The sequence below is a fragment of the Panthera uncia genome, assembly GCF_023721935.1.
Source record: "Panthera uncia isolate 11264 chromosome B2 unlocalized genomic scaffold, Puncia_PCG_1.0 HiC_scaffold_24, whole genome shotgun sequence".
Classification (NCBI taxonomy): Eukaryota; Metazoa; Chordata; class Mammalia; order Carnivora; family Felidae; genus Panthera; species Panthera uncia.
Genome location: NW_026057580.1, coordinates 98,625,387 through 98,645,821, shown reverse-complemented (window position 1 = coordinate 98,645,821; position 20,435 = coordinate 98,625,387). Strand labels below are relative to the sequence as shown.

The 20,435-nt window shown below is 37.7% G+C and overlaps 1 protein-coding gene across 4 annotated transcripts in view; it reads right to left on the bottom strand.

Moving 5' to 3' along the window:
- Positions 1 to 20,435, bottom strand: part of UTRN (utrophin) — a 408,075-nt gene that overhangs the window by 162,576 nt on the left and 225,064 nt on the right. For all 4 annotated transcript variants that reach the window (XM_049653027.1, XM_049653026.1, XM_049653028.1 and 1 more), the window contains exons 48-50: positions 19,100 to 19,305; positions 17,147 to 17,301; positions 2,978 to 3,167 (exon numbers count right to left, since the gene is read on the bottom strand). In XM_049653027.1, coding sequence (XP_049508984.1) covers positions 2,978 to 3,167; positions 17,147 to 17,301; positions 19,100 to 19,305 — 551 coding nt within the window. The remainder of the gene's footprint in view (positions 1 to 2,977; positions 3,168 to 17,146; positions 17,302 to 19,099; positions 19,306 to 20,435) is intronic.

Below are 20,435 nucleotides of genomic sequence, written 5' to 3'. Positions count from 1 at the left end.
CCACCATGCCACCAGAAAATGCATTTTATAATTTCAGGCAGTTTTGTTTGTACATTTATTTTCTTCAACAAACATCTTTTCCTTCCCAAAAAAGTTTGCATTTTCATTCTCTATTCACTCCCACAAAAGGACGAGTCACCAGCACAAAAAGTCACAGGATAATTTAAGTTCTCTCATCTCAGGAATACGAAGCAAAAGGTACTAAGTCTCTACATGCATCTACTTATAAGGTGCCAAAAATAAAGCCATAGCATTTTTTTAATAAAATAGAGAGGATGTTTTAAAATGAAGATCATTTTGGGGCACCTGGGCGGCTCAGTCGGTTGAGCATCTGACTTCAGTTCAGGTCATGATCTCAGGATTTGTGAGTTCGAGCCCTGCATCAGGCTCTAAGCTGATAGCTCAGAGCCTGGAGCCTGCTTCAGATTCTGTCTCTCTCTCTCTCTCTCTCTCTCTGCCCCTCCTCTATTTGTGCTCTTGCTCTCTCTCTCAAAAATAAATAAATACACAGAAGACAATATTTTTAAAAAATAAAATAAAATAAAATGCTCCTTTTTAAAAGGAGCAAGGCAGTGAAAAATCATGCAAATTACTATCATGGGAAATACCCTAAACAAAAACAAATACATGTGTTTATCCTTAGACAAACAAAGACACTGTAACAGGCTCTTAATAAATACCCCTCTTTAATACTTCTTAGGAGTCACAACATTAAATTTCAACAACATTAAATTATTTTCGAGAGACATTTACTATACATGCCATAATTTCAGTCAGCAAGCTTTCTTTCTTGATGCTGGTTGCCAGAAGACAAGCAATCTTAGGCTTAGTTATTTTTATTTGGAAAGATTTTAAGCATCTTCATTTACATTTATTTCCTCAGTTTTGAGTATTCGTTAAGTATTGAGAAGAATTTTGGCTATGGTAAAAATATATCCCAAGATAAAATGTGCCAGAAGACATTATCAACCTTTAAAATACGTCTGTTTTGCTGATCTTCATCATCAAGGTTCATGTCAAGCCTCCTTCACTCATTGTCTATACACTGTTGCAGCCTCAAATGCACAGCCTGGTGTCTTTTGAATTTAACACCATTACGTAAAGTAAGCATCCGTGAGCATTTATAAGTCTGGCTTCCAGTTGTTTAAATCATAAAAAATAATATATTCTAGCATCTGCCTACAGTTAGAGCCCTCTCTAACCCCCTGAAAAAGAGATGATAGCTAAATATTTTATCAAATAACATGTATAGTGTTTTCCTCAGATTCTAGACGGGAAGACAAAAGGACATATTTAACCTCGATAGTTGCTCAGTCACCCTCATTACCAAGTCACAAGTGTATTATGCAATGAATAAAAAGTAAGAAGTAATGTAATTAAACATGGATTTTCATTAAATTAATCTTGAGGACTCCACCATTAAAATACCCTAATAGTCTTTACACATGGGAACAAGTTACAAAGAAGTCTATTCCTGAAAGGTCCTTTTAAAAAAAATAATTTATAACTTTTTAGTGAAAATAATTTCAAATGTAGAGAAAATTTGTAAGAATAAGAACAATTATGGGGGGCCTGGGTGGCTCAGTCGGTTAAGCGTCCAACTTCGGCTCAGGTCATGATCTCGCGGTCCGTGGGTTCGAGCCCCGCGTCAGGCTCTGTGCTGACAGCTCAGAGCCTGGAGCCTGTTTCAGATTCTGTGTCTCCCTCTTTCTCTGACCCTCCCCTGTTCATGCTTTCTCTCTCTCTCTGTCTCAAAAATAAATAAATGTTAAAAAAAAAAAAAATAATAAGAACAATTCCCAGAAAGCTACTGTACCCTTTAACCAGATTCGTATATTTGTGAACATTCTGATATTTCAAGGGAAAAGAATTCTAAGAAAAGACTCAAAAAGATCATCACACTGAATTTCATAATGGTGAAGTTAGGGTCCACAGGAAGTGGTCAGTATTTACCTAGAATGTACACGTATGACACTAGGTAGGCAACCATATGGAGTCACATAATGTCTGCCCTTGAGGAGCCAAGTGATCAGCCGGGACAGGACGGACATGCCTCAGATGGCACCGAGTCATGAGTTCACAAGCATATCAGAAATAATAACTGTGAGAATGACGTGAGACTGACAAGACACAAAGAAATATGCAGATGTGAAACTGGTAGACAAGCAGACTTCTCCATTAAAATAGGTTTTCACACCAAGTCCTAAATGAGAAGGCCTGTGATTGGCCAGATTAGGTCATTCTATACAAAGATGGTAAATTCAAGGGCACTGAAGCAGTTCTACTTGGGGGCAGAGAAAAGATACAGATGTGCTACGTGACATTTCTCATAAACTTTTGTAAAGGAAAGATTTTGTGTTAGCATGTTTCGTAGAGGAGAGATAGTTGAACCTCAGACTCCATATACAATCATAGTATCGAGCTAATGACATAAAAGTAATAATGTTCTTAAGCCTAATGTTCGTAGTTGTAAATTAAGCCACAGAGCCTTTGCAGCTTTTATATTAAGTACTTTATAATAAATGGAGAAAGAAATAACTTCATATTAAAAGGAGGTGCCCAGTTTCAGATTCTGTGTCTCCCTCTCTCTCTGACCCTCCCCCGTTCATGCTCTGTCTCTCTCTGTCTCAAAAATAAATGTATGTTAAAAAAAAAAAAAAAAAGGAGGTGCCCTTATAATTTAGGATTCAATAAGGCTAAGTGTAATAGGGCTTAAAATGACAAAAACAGAACAGCTCTGAGTCTGGTAGTGTAAATAAACAATTATTACTTCCATAAAACGGGGTTTTCCTCTATTATTAAGTAAAAATATTTTATAGATCTTATTTCCAGAAACCAATTATTCACAGGGGAGCATGGATCTCCTAACAGAATTAGGTAACAACCTCACCTTTTAATGGTAATAAATTTGCATGCAGCTGCATCAAAAGAGCGCAGTAAAAATAAAAACACTGGGTGCAGTGTCCCGTGCACTTGCCTGCATCTGCTGTGCGAGCTCCCTGGCCAAGCCGCTGTCCTGAAGAGCATTCTCCCGCTGAGAGGCATCTGCAAGCACGTTCACTGTGGTCTCTGCTTCTTGTATCCACTTCAGGAAGTTCTCCAGATCCCTACGAGAGGCCTGCACTGTCCTCAGTTCAGCTTCCAAGGCGCTCTGTCTGTCGCCAACGCTGCAAGTAACAACACGACACGCACGTTTCCATGACTTCCGGTGTGACAGTCCAGACCGTGCAACCCCGAAAAACACATTAACAGCCTCCAAGGAACCTTTATTATTTAAGTGCCTAATGTAACTGGGACATTTATTGACCTGTGTATCTTGAATAATTCTGAATGAGAGGAGTGATGTGAATAGTGAGAACAGGGAGAGAGACATATAAACATGAACAAAATAACACCCATATCTTAAAATAATCATGACTCCATTTTACAACTCCTAATTGTATATTAAGTTATTCCCTGATATTTTATTTCAATACCTTAGCATAATGCCTAACACTCAAAGGAAGTATCAATAAATATTCATGCAACAAGTGACTAAATGAATTCTAGGAAGCAGTAAAATCTGAAGAAATATGACAAAATGAAAATAATTTTAAGGGCTTACTTTACATATTTTAAAACAACTCAAATCAATACAAATTGGTTCTTTAAACTGATTTAATAATATTACATTTGGGAAACATTGGAAAATCAAGCTTCTATAAACCCTTCATTAAACCAAAGTCAAAACTAATACATAGAACTATCATGGAGTTGCATGATTTAAGACAGATACATTCCTGGGCAACTATGTGGCTCAGTTGGTTAAGCATCCGACTCTTGATTTCATCTCAGGTCATGATCTCACGGTTCATGAGACTTAGCCTTGCATCAGGCTCTGCGCTGACAGCGTGGAGCCTGCTTGGGATTCTCTCTTTCTCCCTCTTCCTCTCTGCCCCTCACTCTCCCTCACTCCTTTCTCTCTCTCCCTCACTTGTGATCACTCATGCATTCTCTCTCTCTCTTTCAAAATAAATAAATGTAAACATTTAAGAGATATACATTCCTGTATATTCAACCTTTAAAACTTTTTATGCCTCAAAGCTCCATAATGAGAAAAAAAAAAAAAACAATGCTAAAAGTGGATACTAACAATTACACCCTAAGTGTTTAAACCCAAGGGAACTGAAGACATATATCTACACTTGCACACAAATTTTCATATAGCATCATTATTTCTGATAGCCAAATGGTAGAATCAACCCAAATGTCTATCAATAGAGAAATGGATAGATAAAATGTAGTATACATGTAGTATACTCAACCATAGAAAGGAGTGAAATACCGATACACGCTATAACATGTATCAACCTTGAAAGTATGGCAAGTGGAAGAAGCCAGACATAAGAGGCTACATATTGTGTGATTCCATTCATGTTTATATGAAATTTCCAAAAGAGGTAAATCCACACAGAATGAAGAGAGATTAGTTGTTGCCTAGGACTGGAGAAGAAGGCAATGTGGATTGACTGCTAATGGGTATTGTGTTTCTCTTTGGGGTGATAAAATGTTCTGAAATTAAGAGTATTGTTGTGGTTGCACAACATGGTGAATATGCTAAAAATCACTGAGTTGTACACTTTAAAAGAGTTAATTTCATGGTATGTGAACTATATAACAATAAAAAAATCAGTATGTGTAATATAATCTCATTTATATTTATATATATTTTCTACCCCATCCACTCATTTATCCATACATCATGCATCCATCCATCTGTCTTATACACAGGACTGTCTGTATATATAGATAAAAGGATAAATGCCTGTAATGTTAATATTAAAACAGTTATTTCTAGGTGCTGGGATTTAAGGTGGTTCACTTTCCTGTTTGTACTTTTCTGTAGTCTTGGATTTTACAATGAACATCAATCTTCACACATCAATAAACAAATTCTTAAATGAATGGGTAAAAGATTTAAACAGGCCATCATAGAAGATACACGGATGGTAAATAAGCACATACTCATCATCAGTACTCATCAGAGAAATGTAAATTCAAGCCACAATGCGACATTAGAATGGCTTTAGAAAATTATTATACCAAGTACTGGGGAAAATGTAGAATAACTGCCACACTCATACATTGCAAATGGGAGTGCAAAATGGTACCGCCATCGAAAAACTTTTAATAAAGTTAACCATGTACTCAAGAACAATCTAGCAATCCTACGCCCAAGTATTTACTCAAAAGAAATGAAAACATATATTCACACAAAATCCACATCCAAATCTTTGAGGCAGCTTTATTCATAATGGCCCCGAACAGGTAATCACCCAAATATCATCAGGTGGTAAATAGATAAACTGTGGTGTATGCATACAATGGAATACTACTCAACAATAAACTGACAGATGCAACAACATGGATGGAATCTCAAATGCATTTTGCTAAGTCAAAAAAGCCAGGCACGAAAGCTTTATGTTCCCATTCATGAGCCATTCTAGAAAGTCATCAACCTCATCTGAGCATTTACCTACTAAACAGTCTCCAGTAGTGTTTGGTTGCCTAGAATAAACCCAAATTGCTTTTCCTGAAACTCAATGTCCTCCACAATCTGTCACGAATTCACTTTTCTAACTTATTCCCTAGATCTCTCCAAAACTCTCTTCAGATCAGCATGGTATGCTCCTATTGTTCTAGGATATTCTTAATACTGTGTCCACCCAAAAACTTCATATCCACATAAAAATGTCCTTCTAACCACCTCCACTTATCAAAATCCTGCCAATTCTTTCAGGGGTAAGGACCACCTTCTTCAGAACATCCCAGCCCAATTAGATTTCCTTGCTTTAAGTTCATAAAAGGTCACTGCTCCTCTTTATCCAGAAAGTAATCACATGGGGGCACCTGGGTAGCTCAGTCGGTTGAGTGTCAGCCTCTTGATTTCAACTCAGGTCATGTCCAGGATTGTGGGACTGAGCTCCATGAACTGTGTGCTGAGTGTGGAGCCTGTTTAAGACATTCTCTCTCCCTCTTTCTCTCTCTCTCTCTCTCTCTCTTTTTCTTCCCTCCCCCTCCCACACCCACCCCTCTCCCCTGCTAACGCAGCTCTCTCGGAAAAAAAAAAAAAAAAGCTTTAAAAAACATGGATCCTGGAAAAGCCCTTGGATTGTGATCTTGTTACACACTTAAATTTTACTTTGTATTACATGTATTTGTTTTCTGTCCTCCTGTTCTGTAGACTCACTATGGGCAGAAGGACTCTTGTATATCTCCATATTTCTCAGAGTCCTTGTAACAGTATTATAATAAGTATTTATAGGAAAAGGACAATCAAGATTGTAAACCAGGAAAAAATATATATATAAGAAGCAAAAAACAGGGGAGCCAAGAGAGGGAGAAGCAAACAGGCCTTCACGCTAATGGTGAGAAGAGATCTCAAAAGAGACAGCCAATGAATTGGGTCAGATGAGGGCTATGTTTTTTTGTTTTAACTAGATGAAGCTAACAAAGGATACATTCGGACAAAACAAGGAAATAACCCAAAAGAGAAAAGAAAAACATGCACACACACAAAAAAAAAGACAAACCCACATTAGATCCATGAAACAGGGATTCCAAACTAGGAGAAAAGCACAGAAAATCCTCAGGATTATGGCCCAGAAAGTATGTCTACAGAAGAAATGTCTCTAAGTAAAAATATTAGAAGTAATAGATTGCTTACTATGATCGACTTTGTGAGAAATTATACTGTCAGGTCATTGACAAATGTGGGAAGAATTAGTAATAGGTACAAAGGAACCTAAGTACATAAAAGCAAGGCAATTATTAATTTCAGATGAAAAAAACAAGAAGCAAAATTATAATAAACTTCAGTGCTTGGCTGTTGATGATGTTTAGACACACATAACAGTGTCAACACAGAATAACTGTTTATCTAAAACTTCAGCATTAAGGGGCCTTTGGGTGGCTCAGTCTGTTAAGCAACTGACTCTTGGTTTTGGCTCAGGTCACAATCTCACAGTTCATGGGTTCAAGCCCCGCATCGGGATCTGCACTGACAGTGCACGGCCTGCTTGGGATTCTCGCTCCCTCTCTCTCTGCATCTTCCCCACTTGGGTGTTCTCTCTTTCTCTTTCTCTTTCTCTTTCTCTTTCTCTCTCTTAAAATAAATAAACATTTAAAAAATTTAAAAAAAATTAAGAATAAAAATAAAAATTCAGCAATGAGATGATATAGCCACTGTGGAAAACAGTATGGTGATTCCTCAACAAATTAAAAATAGAATTAACATATGATCTATCAATTCTGCTTTTGTGGATACACCCAAAAGAATTTAAAGCAGCATCTTGAAAACATTTGCCCCCCATGTTCACAGCAGCATAATTCACAATAAGTAAAATGTGGAAGCAACCCAAGTGTCCATCAACTGATGTATGGATAAGTAAAATGTGATATATACATACAAGGAAACATTATTAAGCCCTAAAAAGGAAAGAAATTCTGACATATGCTACAACATGGATGAACCTTCAGCACATTATACTAAGCGAAATAAGTTAGTCAAAAAAAACACAGATACTGTATAATTTCACTTACATGAGGTACTTAGAGTAGTCAAATCCAAACAGGGAGTAAAATGGTGGTTGCCAGGAATGGGAGAAAGAAAGAATGGGGAGTTATCATTTAATGAACACAGAGTTTTCACTCTGCAAGATGAAAAGAGTTATGGGCATGGTTGGTGGTGATGGCTGCACAATGGCATGAATATTTAATACCACTGAACTATAGACTTAAAAATAGTTAAGATGGTAAATTTTATGTTATGCATATTTTACCACAATAAAAATAAAGTGAAAAAAAAATTCAATGATGAGGAAGGGAAGAGAACAGTGGCATGAGAAAGCTATGCCCTATGTATTTACCAGAATAGGATATCAATAGACAATATCTAATATTGATGTATTGGAAGATAATGGTATACTCATTTTATTTAGAATATGCAAATGTATAAATGACGTAAGGAGAAGCCAAAAGAAGATAAAGTAGTTGCTCCCGGTGGGGGGGGAGGAACCATGGTGAACAGTGAGAGAACCACTATATTTTGTAATACACCTTTAAGTACTTCTAATTTTTTAAAACATATGTATATATTTCTTTACTTTTTATTTAAAAAAAATTTTTTTAATGTTCATTTATTTTTGAGAGACAGAGACAGTGTAAGCAGGGGAGGGGCAGAGAGAGAGGGAGACACAGAATCCGAAGCAGGCTCCAGGCTCTGAGCCGTCAGCACAGAGCCTGATGCGGGCCTTGAACCCACGAGCTGTGAGATCACGACCCGAGCCAAAGTCAGACGCTCAACCGAGTGAGCCATCCAGGCGCCCCTATTTCGTTACTTTTTAAATTTTAGAAGTTACCCACTAGAATTTGGGTGGTTGGCAGTACTGGTGTTGTTTAATCTTCCACCCAGTTTTTAAAACATCAACAGAAAAACTATTACGAATAACCAAATAAAGGCGGTACCAAAAAGGTACTAAAAAGCAAAAAATTACAGGAGTACACACACGCAATTAGTTGACCATGAGTAGGCACCTCTTAACACTCACGTAAAATTAATGACTATAAAATTTGATGAAGTCAAATGTTTTAATTTTACAGAATCATTATCATTTATTTTGAAGAATATTCACATGTACGTAATAGGTTATGTGGCAAACAGCTAATGTAAAAACAGATTATAGATTAGCTCTATTAAACCTTAAGAATGCCCAGCCTAGAAAAAAGGATGCAAATGTCTGAGAATCCAATGGGTTTATTTATTTACCTTTAAAAATGAACCAATCACTAATCCTCGGTCCAGAGCTTTAGTGTTTACTTTCTTTACTTTAAATATCCTTCATCCCCACCCCCATTCCTGCTCACCTTCCCCTCCCCCCAGAACTTGGTGCAGACACCTGCAATGAAGTGCAGGCACTTTGTCCCACACAATCACATGATGTCCTTTACCCTGGCTGTTAGTGTGCCCTTTCTGCTATGACAGATCTCCACAAACTCAACGGCTTCGAGCCACCTGAGTTTATTACCTCACAGTTCTGTCAGGTAGTTTCTGAAATAGAGCTCCCCAGACTTAAATCAAGTTGTCAGCAAGGCCACATTCCTTGGTGAAGGCCCTAGAGATAGTCCTGTTTCCTTGTCATTTCCAGCTTCTGGCTGGAGATCACCCATATTCCTTGGCTCCTGACCCCTTCCTCCATCTTTACTTTCATGAAGACGCCTGTCATAGAACGGGGTCCACTCAGATGATCCAAGATAATCTCCCTACCTGGGAAGACATTCTGCCACCTTATCACATCTCCAATCATGACCAAAAGTGACTATTTTGTTGTCTGTGAGAAGCTTCTGGATCATCAGCGCACCTGGTACCCCCAAGGCCTACACACAGTAGCAATTCCAGTATGCACTGAATGCATTAACAAAAACAGAAATAACGTCTCCCATCCTGTAATAATTCATGGACAAAATGAGGTATATATACATAAATGTATCAATAAAGTAAAAAAAATAAAGTAAAAGAAATATAAAAATAAACACTCAATAAATAACATTTTCCCTAATCTTGTATATGCATTTAGTGAAACACTGGGAAATTAATTTGCTTACAGCATGCAAATGTGCAATTTAATAATAAATGTCCCAGAGAATTTTTTCAAGCTCACATATATCTGGGTGTCAGATTTTTTTTTTTATCATGAATGTAATCAATTATTTAAAATAATGAACATACTGGGAACTAAACTCTATAGCAGTCCAAATTGTCTTCATATTATTATAATAAATATACATTTTAAAACTTGTAATCATAGTGTGCATTAACTTATAGTCTGATTTTTAAATATAATTTCACATGCAATTTAAAATAGAATATAACTCAAAGGTAACATATCACCCATTTTGTTCTTCTTTTAAAGTGAGACCCAGTGGTAAGTATGGCATACCGGACACTACAAGAAATTTTATCCATTTTTAAGGAATTACACATGATTTATCATACTATCATAAGGCCAAAATAATTGCTCAAATGAAAGTCTCAGGAATATGTATGCACACTTCATCACACAAGTTAATAAATTACCTTTAATGCCATTTGTTCACTGCTCTCAGAAAACCAACTAATTCTACCACCTCTGACGTTCACTAACTATATGGCTTCAGATAAATCACTTGATATCTCCAATTTTTTTCTATCCTTTAAAATAATTTGCCTCAACTAGACGAGGAAAGGACCCATTTCAGAGTCTCCAGAGGTCCTTTTATTTTAGTTTTTATTTATTTTGAGAGAGAGGGAGAGAGAGTGCACATGTGCACATGCATGGGGGAGGAACAGAGAGAGGGAGAGAAAGAATCCCAAGCAGGCTATATGCTCAGCACAAAGCCCAATGCAGGGCTCCTTCCTATGACCCTGAAATTGTGACCTGAGCTGAAATCAAGAGTTAGACATTTGGGGCGCCTGGGTGGCTCAGTCGGTTAAGCGGCCGACTTAGGCTCAGGTCATGATCTCGCGGTCCGTGGGTTCGAGCCCCACATCGGGCTCTGTGCCTGACAGCTCAGAGCCTGGAGCCTGTTTCAGATTCTGTGTCTCCCTCTCTCTGACCCTCCCCTGTTCATGCTCTGTCTCCCCCTGTCTCAAAAATAAATAAAACGTTAAAAAAAAATTAAAAAAAAAAAAAGAGTTAGACATTTAACTGACTGAGTCACACAGGTGCCCGACCAGGGGTCCTTTTAAAACTACATAATCCATCACAGAGATTATAGAAGAGACTCTTCATTCTCGCCCCCATCCCTAGCTTCAAGTCCAGCATCATCACGAATCACTGCATGTAAATGAAATGTAACTGACGAGGATACATGAGTGTTGTGTAGGCAGCAAAAAGGTTGGAAAGAACTCATGTGCAAGTTCTTAAGAGCACATCAGCACTGAACTGGCATTGGTCTACAATTCTCAGTGAAGAGTGTATATCTGGCAGTTCAGGTTTGCTACATCTTAAGAAAAGATCAGAAGAGCCAGAAGAGGTTCTGAGAAGTGTAATGAGAGAATATAGGGGCAGGAGCACTATTATAGGAGAAAAAAAAAAAGGCAGGGGGAATTTCAAGTTTAGGACACTGTGGCTACTAGACAAAGGTAGAGAAAATTTTTTAAAATCTTTAAATTTTTTTTAAATAGTTTTTAGCCTATAAAGAATAAAGGATAACCTGAAAGCCTAAAAGATAACAATATTTGAAGTTTAGAAGGGTAACTTTAGCAGAAACAAGAATTTTAACTTCAAACAGAAGTAACAGACTATAGAATTCTTTGGGACAAGTAATGGTGCAGACTGAACATATAAATAGCTTCTCATAAAAGATTTGAGGAATCCATGGGTAACAGATTTATAATAGTTTATATTTAAGGGAACTGGGATTTTTAAAAGGTAAACTCAGCTTTTGGAAGAGATTTCTGCTACAAAACCAGCTATATTCTACAAAATAGCTATGGTTATTTTGCAGCCTAACAAAACATGGCCACCCATATAACTGACTTTTCAAATGTTACTTTAAAGACGTTAAACAATACTTTGATAAGTTAAGCTACAAGACATATTATTTAATCAAGTGTGCATGTGGTTATAATTGGGTCAAAAGAGTGAATACAACTAAATATGTCTCTTTTTTTTTTGCTTTAATGAAAAGAATACCTTAAGAAACTCACAGATATGTGTTGCTAAGTTTTGCTATACTTAAAAAGTGACCTTTACAGTTACATGAGATTTAAATATATTTATCTCCTTTGAGAGGAAAATAGTGGCATCAGTAGTTTGAGTGGCATGTAGAAAACTTACAATGAAACAATTCTTTAAGCTTTTCAATGGATACTTTCATAAGGTAATTTTGTTCTTTGGTAAATAAAATAACATTTCGCTAAAAAATGTATTAAAGCACACTTTGGGGAAATGCAGTTGATTTAATGAAGAATTAGTCTCTACAGACATACCCCACAATCTATTGTCTTTTGGTGACCAGTCTTTGTTACACAGAGATTGGGTCATCATCAAGCATTGAAATATTCACTCCATGGGATTTAAGGAGACTATTCTAAACTGCTAATGCCATACCAATTGGGAAGCTCAAGAAAGGAGCCCCCACTGGCCCCACCCCCACTCGATGATGCCTGCCATTGACCTTGTACAACCCAAAGGAGTTGCTCTCCCTAGGGCTGCTGCAGCCAGCAAGTAAATAGCTAAGACCACAGAACTATTTCTGTGACAGAATTTATATCACCACATCCTGTTTCCCTTTTAGCTAAATCACTACCAAATATCCAGTCTTCATTACCCAGCCAATATAGGACTTAACTCCAATACTACTCTGCACCTTCCCCAGTCAACCCCAACTCACCCCCAAAACCCTTCTTCTATTATGTCCAGAAATCTCTTCTATGATCAGCAGACCACAGATCAACCCCTTCATCTTAAGGGAAATTGGCTTCCTTAGGAACATCAGTTCCTCTGGAAAATTTTAATGGCGTTTTTTTCTTTCTCCTCACAGATCCTATATGCCCCAGGGTGAGTAATTGGAATAAGGGTCCTCTTCCTTGCTTTCCATTGCCACTTCCAGGAAAATACTGTTTCTCTCATCTTCCAGGCAAAACCTTACTCTTTCAAAGCACAAGGCATTTACCCATTATGTTCATATAATGACCTCCAGGCCCATGGTCACTGCATACTGGTTAAAAGGGTGCTCCCTACCTCAACAGGTAAGTAGTGTCTGAAATTCAATTTAAGATCTGCCTGCCGAGCCACAGGCTCTAGTGGGGGCTGTACCACCCAGCGAAAGAGACATCTTACCCATGATTATGGACTGAGAGCAATCTCCATCTCACTACCTCACAAACCCCTTCCTCTCCCCTGCAACCCATGTACCATCTGCATTCCTTCTATTTGCCTCTGAGGAGATGAGCAGTGCTAAAGAACACGATAACAGGGCTATCTTCCCTTTACGTTTATTACGACCAACCACAAAGAGGCAGTCATCTCTGCCCAGCAATACTAAAGTTCCCACAGGAAGCTCTCTGCCCCACCCAACCCAGATGCTGACATTACGTGTGGTCCTCTCCAAATCTCTCAGTCCCACCTCCAACCTCACTGATGGCATATTCATGGATCACAAAGAGAGTAGGCTCATTGCACAGAATCTTCCATCTTCCCAGCACATCGTGATTAATGATGTATAAGATGGTCCTTATAGCACAAAAGGATATTGTCTCATTTCCTTTACAATATTTCAACGTAGATCACTAGGTGTGTGTATGGGTATGCATGTAGGCAAGTATATGTATACATATACATACACATATACGTACATATATACATACACATATACATACACATAGGCACTCTAGGGCTAAACACCATTTCAGACCCAAATCAGACATCCACAGTTCAAAAGTTACTATGAGCACATTTCAACTCACACTATAATCTCAACTTACACTAAAAAAAAAAAATTGTGAATTGCCATTAAGAGATGTAAGAGGAAAACAATTTCACAGATGAAAAGAGCAGTGATCAATCCATGTCTGTTAGTTAAAGACATTACAAACAGGCCTGTTGTTTGCAGAATCCAACATAGTAGGAGCTAGCTGTGTTTCAGAATTAAGAACTTTCTGTACAATAAAAAATTATTATTATGAATGTATCTGTATGACATATTACCCCCAAGTAGGGTCTGAGGCAGCAAACACATTAATATTTCTGCAGCTAGGAACAAGGCTATTTATACTAAGCAGGACAAATAAAGGCTATAATAAACAGCCTCATGTCAATTCAAAGCTTTCTGTTATCAGAGCATATTGCATTTTGGCATCGTAGATAAGGGACTGAGGCCCTATAACTGTGAATGGCCAAATTACTTAGGCCAATTGCAATTCATACAAAACATTTCCTTTGAAAGCTGATATTAAACCTCACACATTATGCCACAATGACAGTATTCCATGAGCAAGTATAATAACCCCTCACCTCCCTCCCCGAATTTGGCTGACAATGACGCATATACAGAGTATGGCTTTGAGATAAGAGGAGAGCCCTTGTATAAACCCTCTCAGCGACCACTGCAGAGGGCACAATGGCCACATACTGGAGAGTGTTACATTATTCATCGGCAGAGGCCCCTGTATCGTTAATCAGATCTGGTTTCTAAACTCAACACAGATAAGAAACAGTAAGTGGAATCACAGACAGATCCGAGAGGCGGGTACACAGAGCAGTCACAGCAATAGCTGACATTCCTATAACAAGGAAGAAGAACAAAATTATTCTTAAAGAAGGTAAGACTGACTGCATAGTCAAAAAGGTCTGGATACCAGTCTCAGTTCTGCTTTTAAGAGCTGTGTGATCTCGGGTGTTCCTTAACTTTCCTCTGCTTCGGTCTATTCGTCGACATGGCATTGATGAAAACGCAGCCTGTCTCGTATGGCTTGCAGATTAAATAAAATAATGCACGTGAACAGATTAGCACAGATCCTGACAATGGGAAGACACCCAATAAAATTTATACACTAAAAATAAAGCAGAAGATCTTACAAAGTACAGTAGCCTGAATAAATTTACTACCAACTCTTCAGAACTCCGAGCATGAAGAGCATTATCATACCTTAGTATAGAAAATTATCATCTTGGCTCTGCCATGTGACTTTGAACATGTCATTTAACTTCTCAGAGCCTGAGAGCATTACACTGGACCACACATTCTCAGTGGAGGTGAAAAGTGGTTCTTTGGTGGGGCAGGGTCAGGGAGGGGAGTGGAAAAATGTACCCTTTTTATGTATAAAGCACAACTGTAAAGTACAGAAAGAGATATACAGTATACCCATGGCATTAAAATTTCATGGGAGTGGGGATCTCACAAGGCTCTCTGAGAGTTGATAATATAAAAACATCGAGAAACACTGGCTTAAATGAACTGTAAGATTGTATATAGCCCTTAAAGTTCTTTAATTCTACCTATCACAATAAGAACGCCAAGGATTTTTTTTAAATGTTTGTTGTAAGTTTATATATTTTGTTTAAGGCAAGGAAAGATTTGTATATTCTAGAAAGGTCTCCAATTAAAACAGTTAAAAATTGTAAGTATCACTGTTTAGAAGGGAAAATTCTAGAAATACATAGAAACTCCAGCTGTCACTCAGGAAAGGATCCTGTGAGCTACAGTTTTGTTGTATTTTCCCTGCTTTATAGATAGTAATATACCTAAATCGTGTCTAAATATTAATGTTGATGTATTTCCCTCCAAAATGCAGTAAGAAAATACAATAAGGACAATGACTTGTAACTACCATAAAATTGGAACACTGTGCTTGTCTTAGCTCTGATAAATGAAAGATCACCTTGGAATATAATTCATTTTTAATTGCCTCTTCCATCTAATCTAACTACTGCTGTAGGCTGTCTTAAAATATTTACAAAGTAAAAGCAAAAAAAAAAAAAAAAAAAGAATTGGAGGTGCTAAATAAAGCAGGCTTCACATTCCTAAGTGATCAGTGTTTTTGGTATCGTTTACAACAAAAACAAAGTCATAATTCTTACATATGGATTTTTGGAGACACACAGATAAAGTATGCTTAAGGACTATCTTAGTGTTAAAGCTGGGTTTTTAAATTGAGATATAATTGACATATCATATTGCGTTAGTTTTAGGAAAGCGCCCTAAGGTATAAAACAGTAATTTGATGCAAGTATATATTGCAAAATGATTAACACAGTAAATTTAATTAACGTCTATCACCACACAGGGTTACACATTTTTTTGTTCTTGTGCTGAGAACTCTTAAAACCTACTTGGTAATATTCGAATATACATAACATTCGAATATACATTCGAATAATATTTGAGTATACAATACAGTATGGTTAACTATGGATGCCATGCAGTCCCCAGGACTTATTTATCCTATAGCTGTTTTTAATTCACCCTCTTCCCTACCCTAGTTTTGGGATCCTTACTACATCCAAGTAACCAATTACAACAAAAGACAACAGATGTACTAAAATGCTAGAAAGGGCAGCATTATAGCTATCTTCGGCTTTAACTACTCTGAAGTTTTGTATCTGCTATCTTAGTCTTATTTCCTCCAGAATCCTAGGTATGTGTAGCAACATATATATTCACACTCATATACTGCCTTTTAATTCTTTACTTTGAGTTTCCTAAAAATCTACTTTGAAGACTCCAAAAATGACATTGTAAAAATGCATAAAACACCTCCACGTCAAACTGTTATTAAATGCTTGGCCATACTTTATTACCAATAACTTGTATCATAAGGTGTTCTAATATCATCCATTTTACTCACTGCAAAATAAAATGTGTTTTGATACAAATTAGCTTTCAGGCAGTTGGTTGTATTTGAATATATAAAGATGTGTGTGAGAGCATAATTTTATTAGACACAGGCATTCCCAGTACCATGCAGGAAGTAAACGCTTTTTCCTGATGATCAATGTAAGTATGCTATCTTAAAGAGACTCTAACCACTGCTTACAGTTCCTCAGACCCTAGGTGTTCAACTGACAGGAAAATCTCTCTTATAAACACATATGCTATTTTAGATTCTTCCAAATATACTGGCTTGACAGAGTAATGGAATGAAAATAGATTAGCTGAAGCCCTAAATATACATAGCATGTTTCAGAAGCCTGGTGTTGGATCCGTGTGTTCTCAGCCTCAACTGAGGATGACCTGGCCAAAGAGTACACTATTTTAATTACAATTAGGGGTGATATTACCCTAATGCATCTGTAAATACTGAACTGGTCCTTACCACCAGAGTACTACAGGATGTATTCCAGGTAATGCTGGGAAGCCGAGGAAAATCAGAGCACATAAAATGATCTATGGCAAGGTTTAGCCTCACTCAAGGAGAACCCCACTGCAGAAATTCAAGTAGATAATGTATAAATATACCTTCTGTACTAAGTGTGAAAATAGTAACTCGGCACAGTACAAAAATTTTTTAAAAGTAATAAGATATACTTCTAGTAGTCCCATATTTGGCATGTTTCCATGAGAAAGCCAAAGCAACTCAATTCTCACCTCTACATGCATTTACCTGCCAGGCCCTTAGTGTTACCTTTGTTTGAGGTTGATCCATGATGTTTTTAAGTACTCGGTGGTTTCCTTCACATTCCTGGTGTCATCACTACCATATTCCTCAAGCAGCTTCTGCAGGACATTATCGAATGCCATTACAATACCATCGCCAGGACCCAGTTCTTGAAGCAATATCTAAGGTGTAATTGTAGGGGTAATGATTAGCCTTGGTCTCGGTAACTAGTATTACCTAAACACCCATCCTCCCCGGAGGTTGTGACATGTTTTAGACACAAATATCAAAAGAAAAAAGCAAATTATGAGACAAACTCTTGAACATAAGCTTAATTAAAAGTAATTCTGGAAGGGAAAAGGCAAGTGTCTAGGAAATGATCAAGTACATAGCAGATGATATTACAAGACTCTCTTTTTTTCTTCTCTGAGATATTTTACTTCCTCAAACCATTTATCTTTTCCATTTGTTCTGCTATATACCTGATCCTTATAGCAACGTGAATCATACAGGAATAAACTTACTACAGAGTTCTTCTACATACTGGCAGAAATGAAAAGGGCCAACAACATGGAAGTCTTCTGTGCCCCTGGATCACTCTGTGTGTTGACAAAGTTAACTGCTTGGGTGGATCAAGGAGTCAAGCGAGGTTTACTGAGAGTTGCTTAAATAACTACACGGATGCAGAGTGTGTCCACATGCACTGGGTTTCCACCTCTCAGAACCCCCGGACCTAGATACTCCCCATGAAATCCAAATGACAGAGGAATGTTCCTATAATGCTTTTTATAGCAACTGGCAAAAAAAATCACCCTAAAGTTGAAGCAGAAAAGAGCCACACTATTGTTTAGAAAGGAATATTTTTAATATCTGCTGATTGAAGCATTGGTATCACTTTTTATTTTATTTCAGTCAGCTTTGCTGACTATTATACTGGAGTCATTTAATTAAAACAATCTGCAGATATCATAAACACACAAAACCATCCACAAAATCAGGACACCCGGCCACTTGACTTCTAAATTGTAACTGTGGAAAGTCTACAAGCGTGAAGAATAAATACATGTTCTCAGGTTTTATATTTTCTCTCCCACATATTCTTTATTATATCTTTATTATATTCTTCACAAATGTACACTGTCATCTTAAGTTACCTGAAGGGCAAAGAAACGTTATACCAAAATATAACCTAACACCTATAACCCCCAACCCAAGAATATTTTCTTTTTTAAAAATGTTTATTTACTTATTTTTGAGAGAGAGAGGGAGTAGGCGTGAGTGGGGGGAGGGGCAGAGAGAGGGAGAGAGAGAATCCCAAGCAGGTTCCAGGCTATCAGTGCAGAGTCTGATGCAGGGCTTGACCTCACAAACAGTGAAATCATGACCTGAACCAAAACCAAGAGGTGGACACTTAACACACTGAGCTACCCAGGTGCCCCAAATATTTTCTATAGAGAGAATACAAAACAGCACTTTAAAAATACCATTAATGTTCGATGTTGTCAACTTTATACTCAAACCAATCACAAAAAGTCACCTATTCTTATGGTACAGATAAAGCAGTTGGTTATAAAGGTACTAAAAGAAACTACACTTGTTACCTGATTTGGTCACTATGGTAGCCTCAAATGAAGATCTCAGAGAATTTCATAAATAAAAATAACCTTCAGGGTAGACATGGAAGGGAGTAAAAGGAGGAGGGTTCCTATCTTTCTAGATGCTGGTTCATGGTTGTGTTCCATTTGCAAAGAACCAGTGAGGGATAAATCTGGCATACAGGTACATTTCTATCTGTTATGCCTTCCAATTTTTTTCAAAAACCTTCCTGGTCAAATTTTTTAATATAAATTTAGATGTATATTCTAAGCACTTGTGAAAACATCATGACAAGGGTCCCCAAAATTACAGTTCATGACGGAACAAAAAAGTACATCCAACAAACTGATCATGCAAAAAAAAAAAAAAATCTATGAGTCTTACTTGATTATCAGAAATCTGCTTGATGAGTGGATCCCTTCGAGCTTGTTGGAGAATGTAGAGTCGAGCCTCATATTTTCTCATGAGCTCCTCGGTTTCTTCCCTGTGATCATCCCACTGAAGACTGTCGATAATCATGTCCTCCAGCTGCTGCTGTCTTAACTCGACACCATGCTGAGTGCTATCCCACTGGTTCTTGACCTTTTCCACTGGAGGAGACATTATAAAAATAATCCCAGAAAGTAACTTTCAGTAAAGGGGAAAAATACCTGATACCAAGTCTATCATAAGTAAGGTTATAAATGGAAAAGAAAAAGAAGGCAAATTGGTACATACATCTTAGGGGAATTTTTTTAAGTTTATTTATTTTTGAGAGAGACAGAGAGAGTGAGGGAAGGGCAGAGAGAGAGAGAGAGAGAGAGAGAGAGAGAATCCCAAGCAGGCTCCACACTGTCAGCACAGAGCCCAATGTAGGGCTCAATCCCATGAACCATGAGATCATGACCTGAACCAATATCAAGAGTCAGACACTTAACCGACTGAGGCACCCAGGTGCCCCTAAATTCTATTTTATTTATTTATTTACTTATTTATTTATTTTTAAATATTTTTCTAAATTTATTTTGAGAGAGAGAGAGAGAGAGAGAGAGAGAGAGAAAGACAGCTGGGGAGAGGCAGACAGAGGGAACCCCTAACAGGCTCCACTCTGTCAGCTCAGAGCCCGATGAAGGGCTCGAACTCACAAACTGTGAGATCATGACCTGAGCCAAAATCAAGAGTTGGACGCTTAACCGACTGAGACACCCAGGTGCCCCTCTAAATTCTATTTTAAATGGGGTGCCTGGGTGGCTCAGTTGGTTGAACGTCCAACTTCAGCTCAGGTCATGATCTCATGGCTTGTGAGTTCGAGCCCCACGTTGGGCTCTGAGCTGACAGCTCAGAGCCTGGAGCCTGCTTTGGATTCTGTGTCTACCTCTCTGCCCCTTCCTTGCTCACGCTCTGTCTCTCTCTCTCTCTCTCTCTCTCTCTCTCTCAAGAATAAATAAAAACAGAGGTGCCTGGGTGGCTCAGTCGGTTAAGCGTCCGACTTTGGCTCAGGTCGTGATCTTGCAGTCCATGAGTTCAAGCCCCGCATCGGGCTCTGTGCTGACAGCTCAGAACCTGGAGCCTGCTTCTGATTCTGTGTCTCCCTCTCTCTCTGGCCCTCCCCCCATTCGTGCTCTGTTTCTGTCTCAAAAATAAATAAACATTAAAAAAAATTTTTTTAAATAAAAAAAAAATAAATAAAAACATTAAAAAATTTTGTTTAAAAATAAAATAAATAAATTCTATTTTTAAT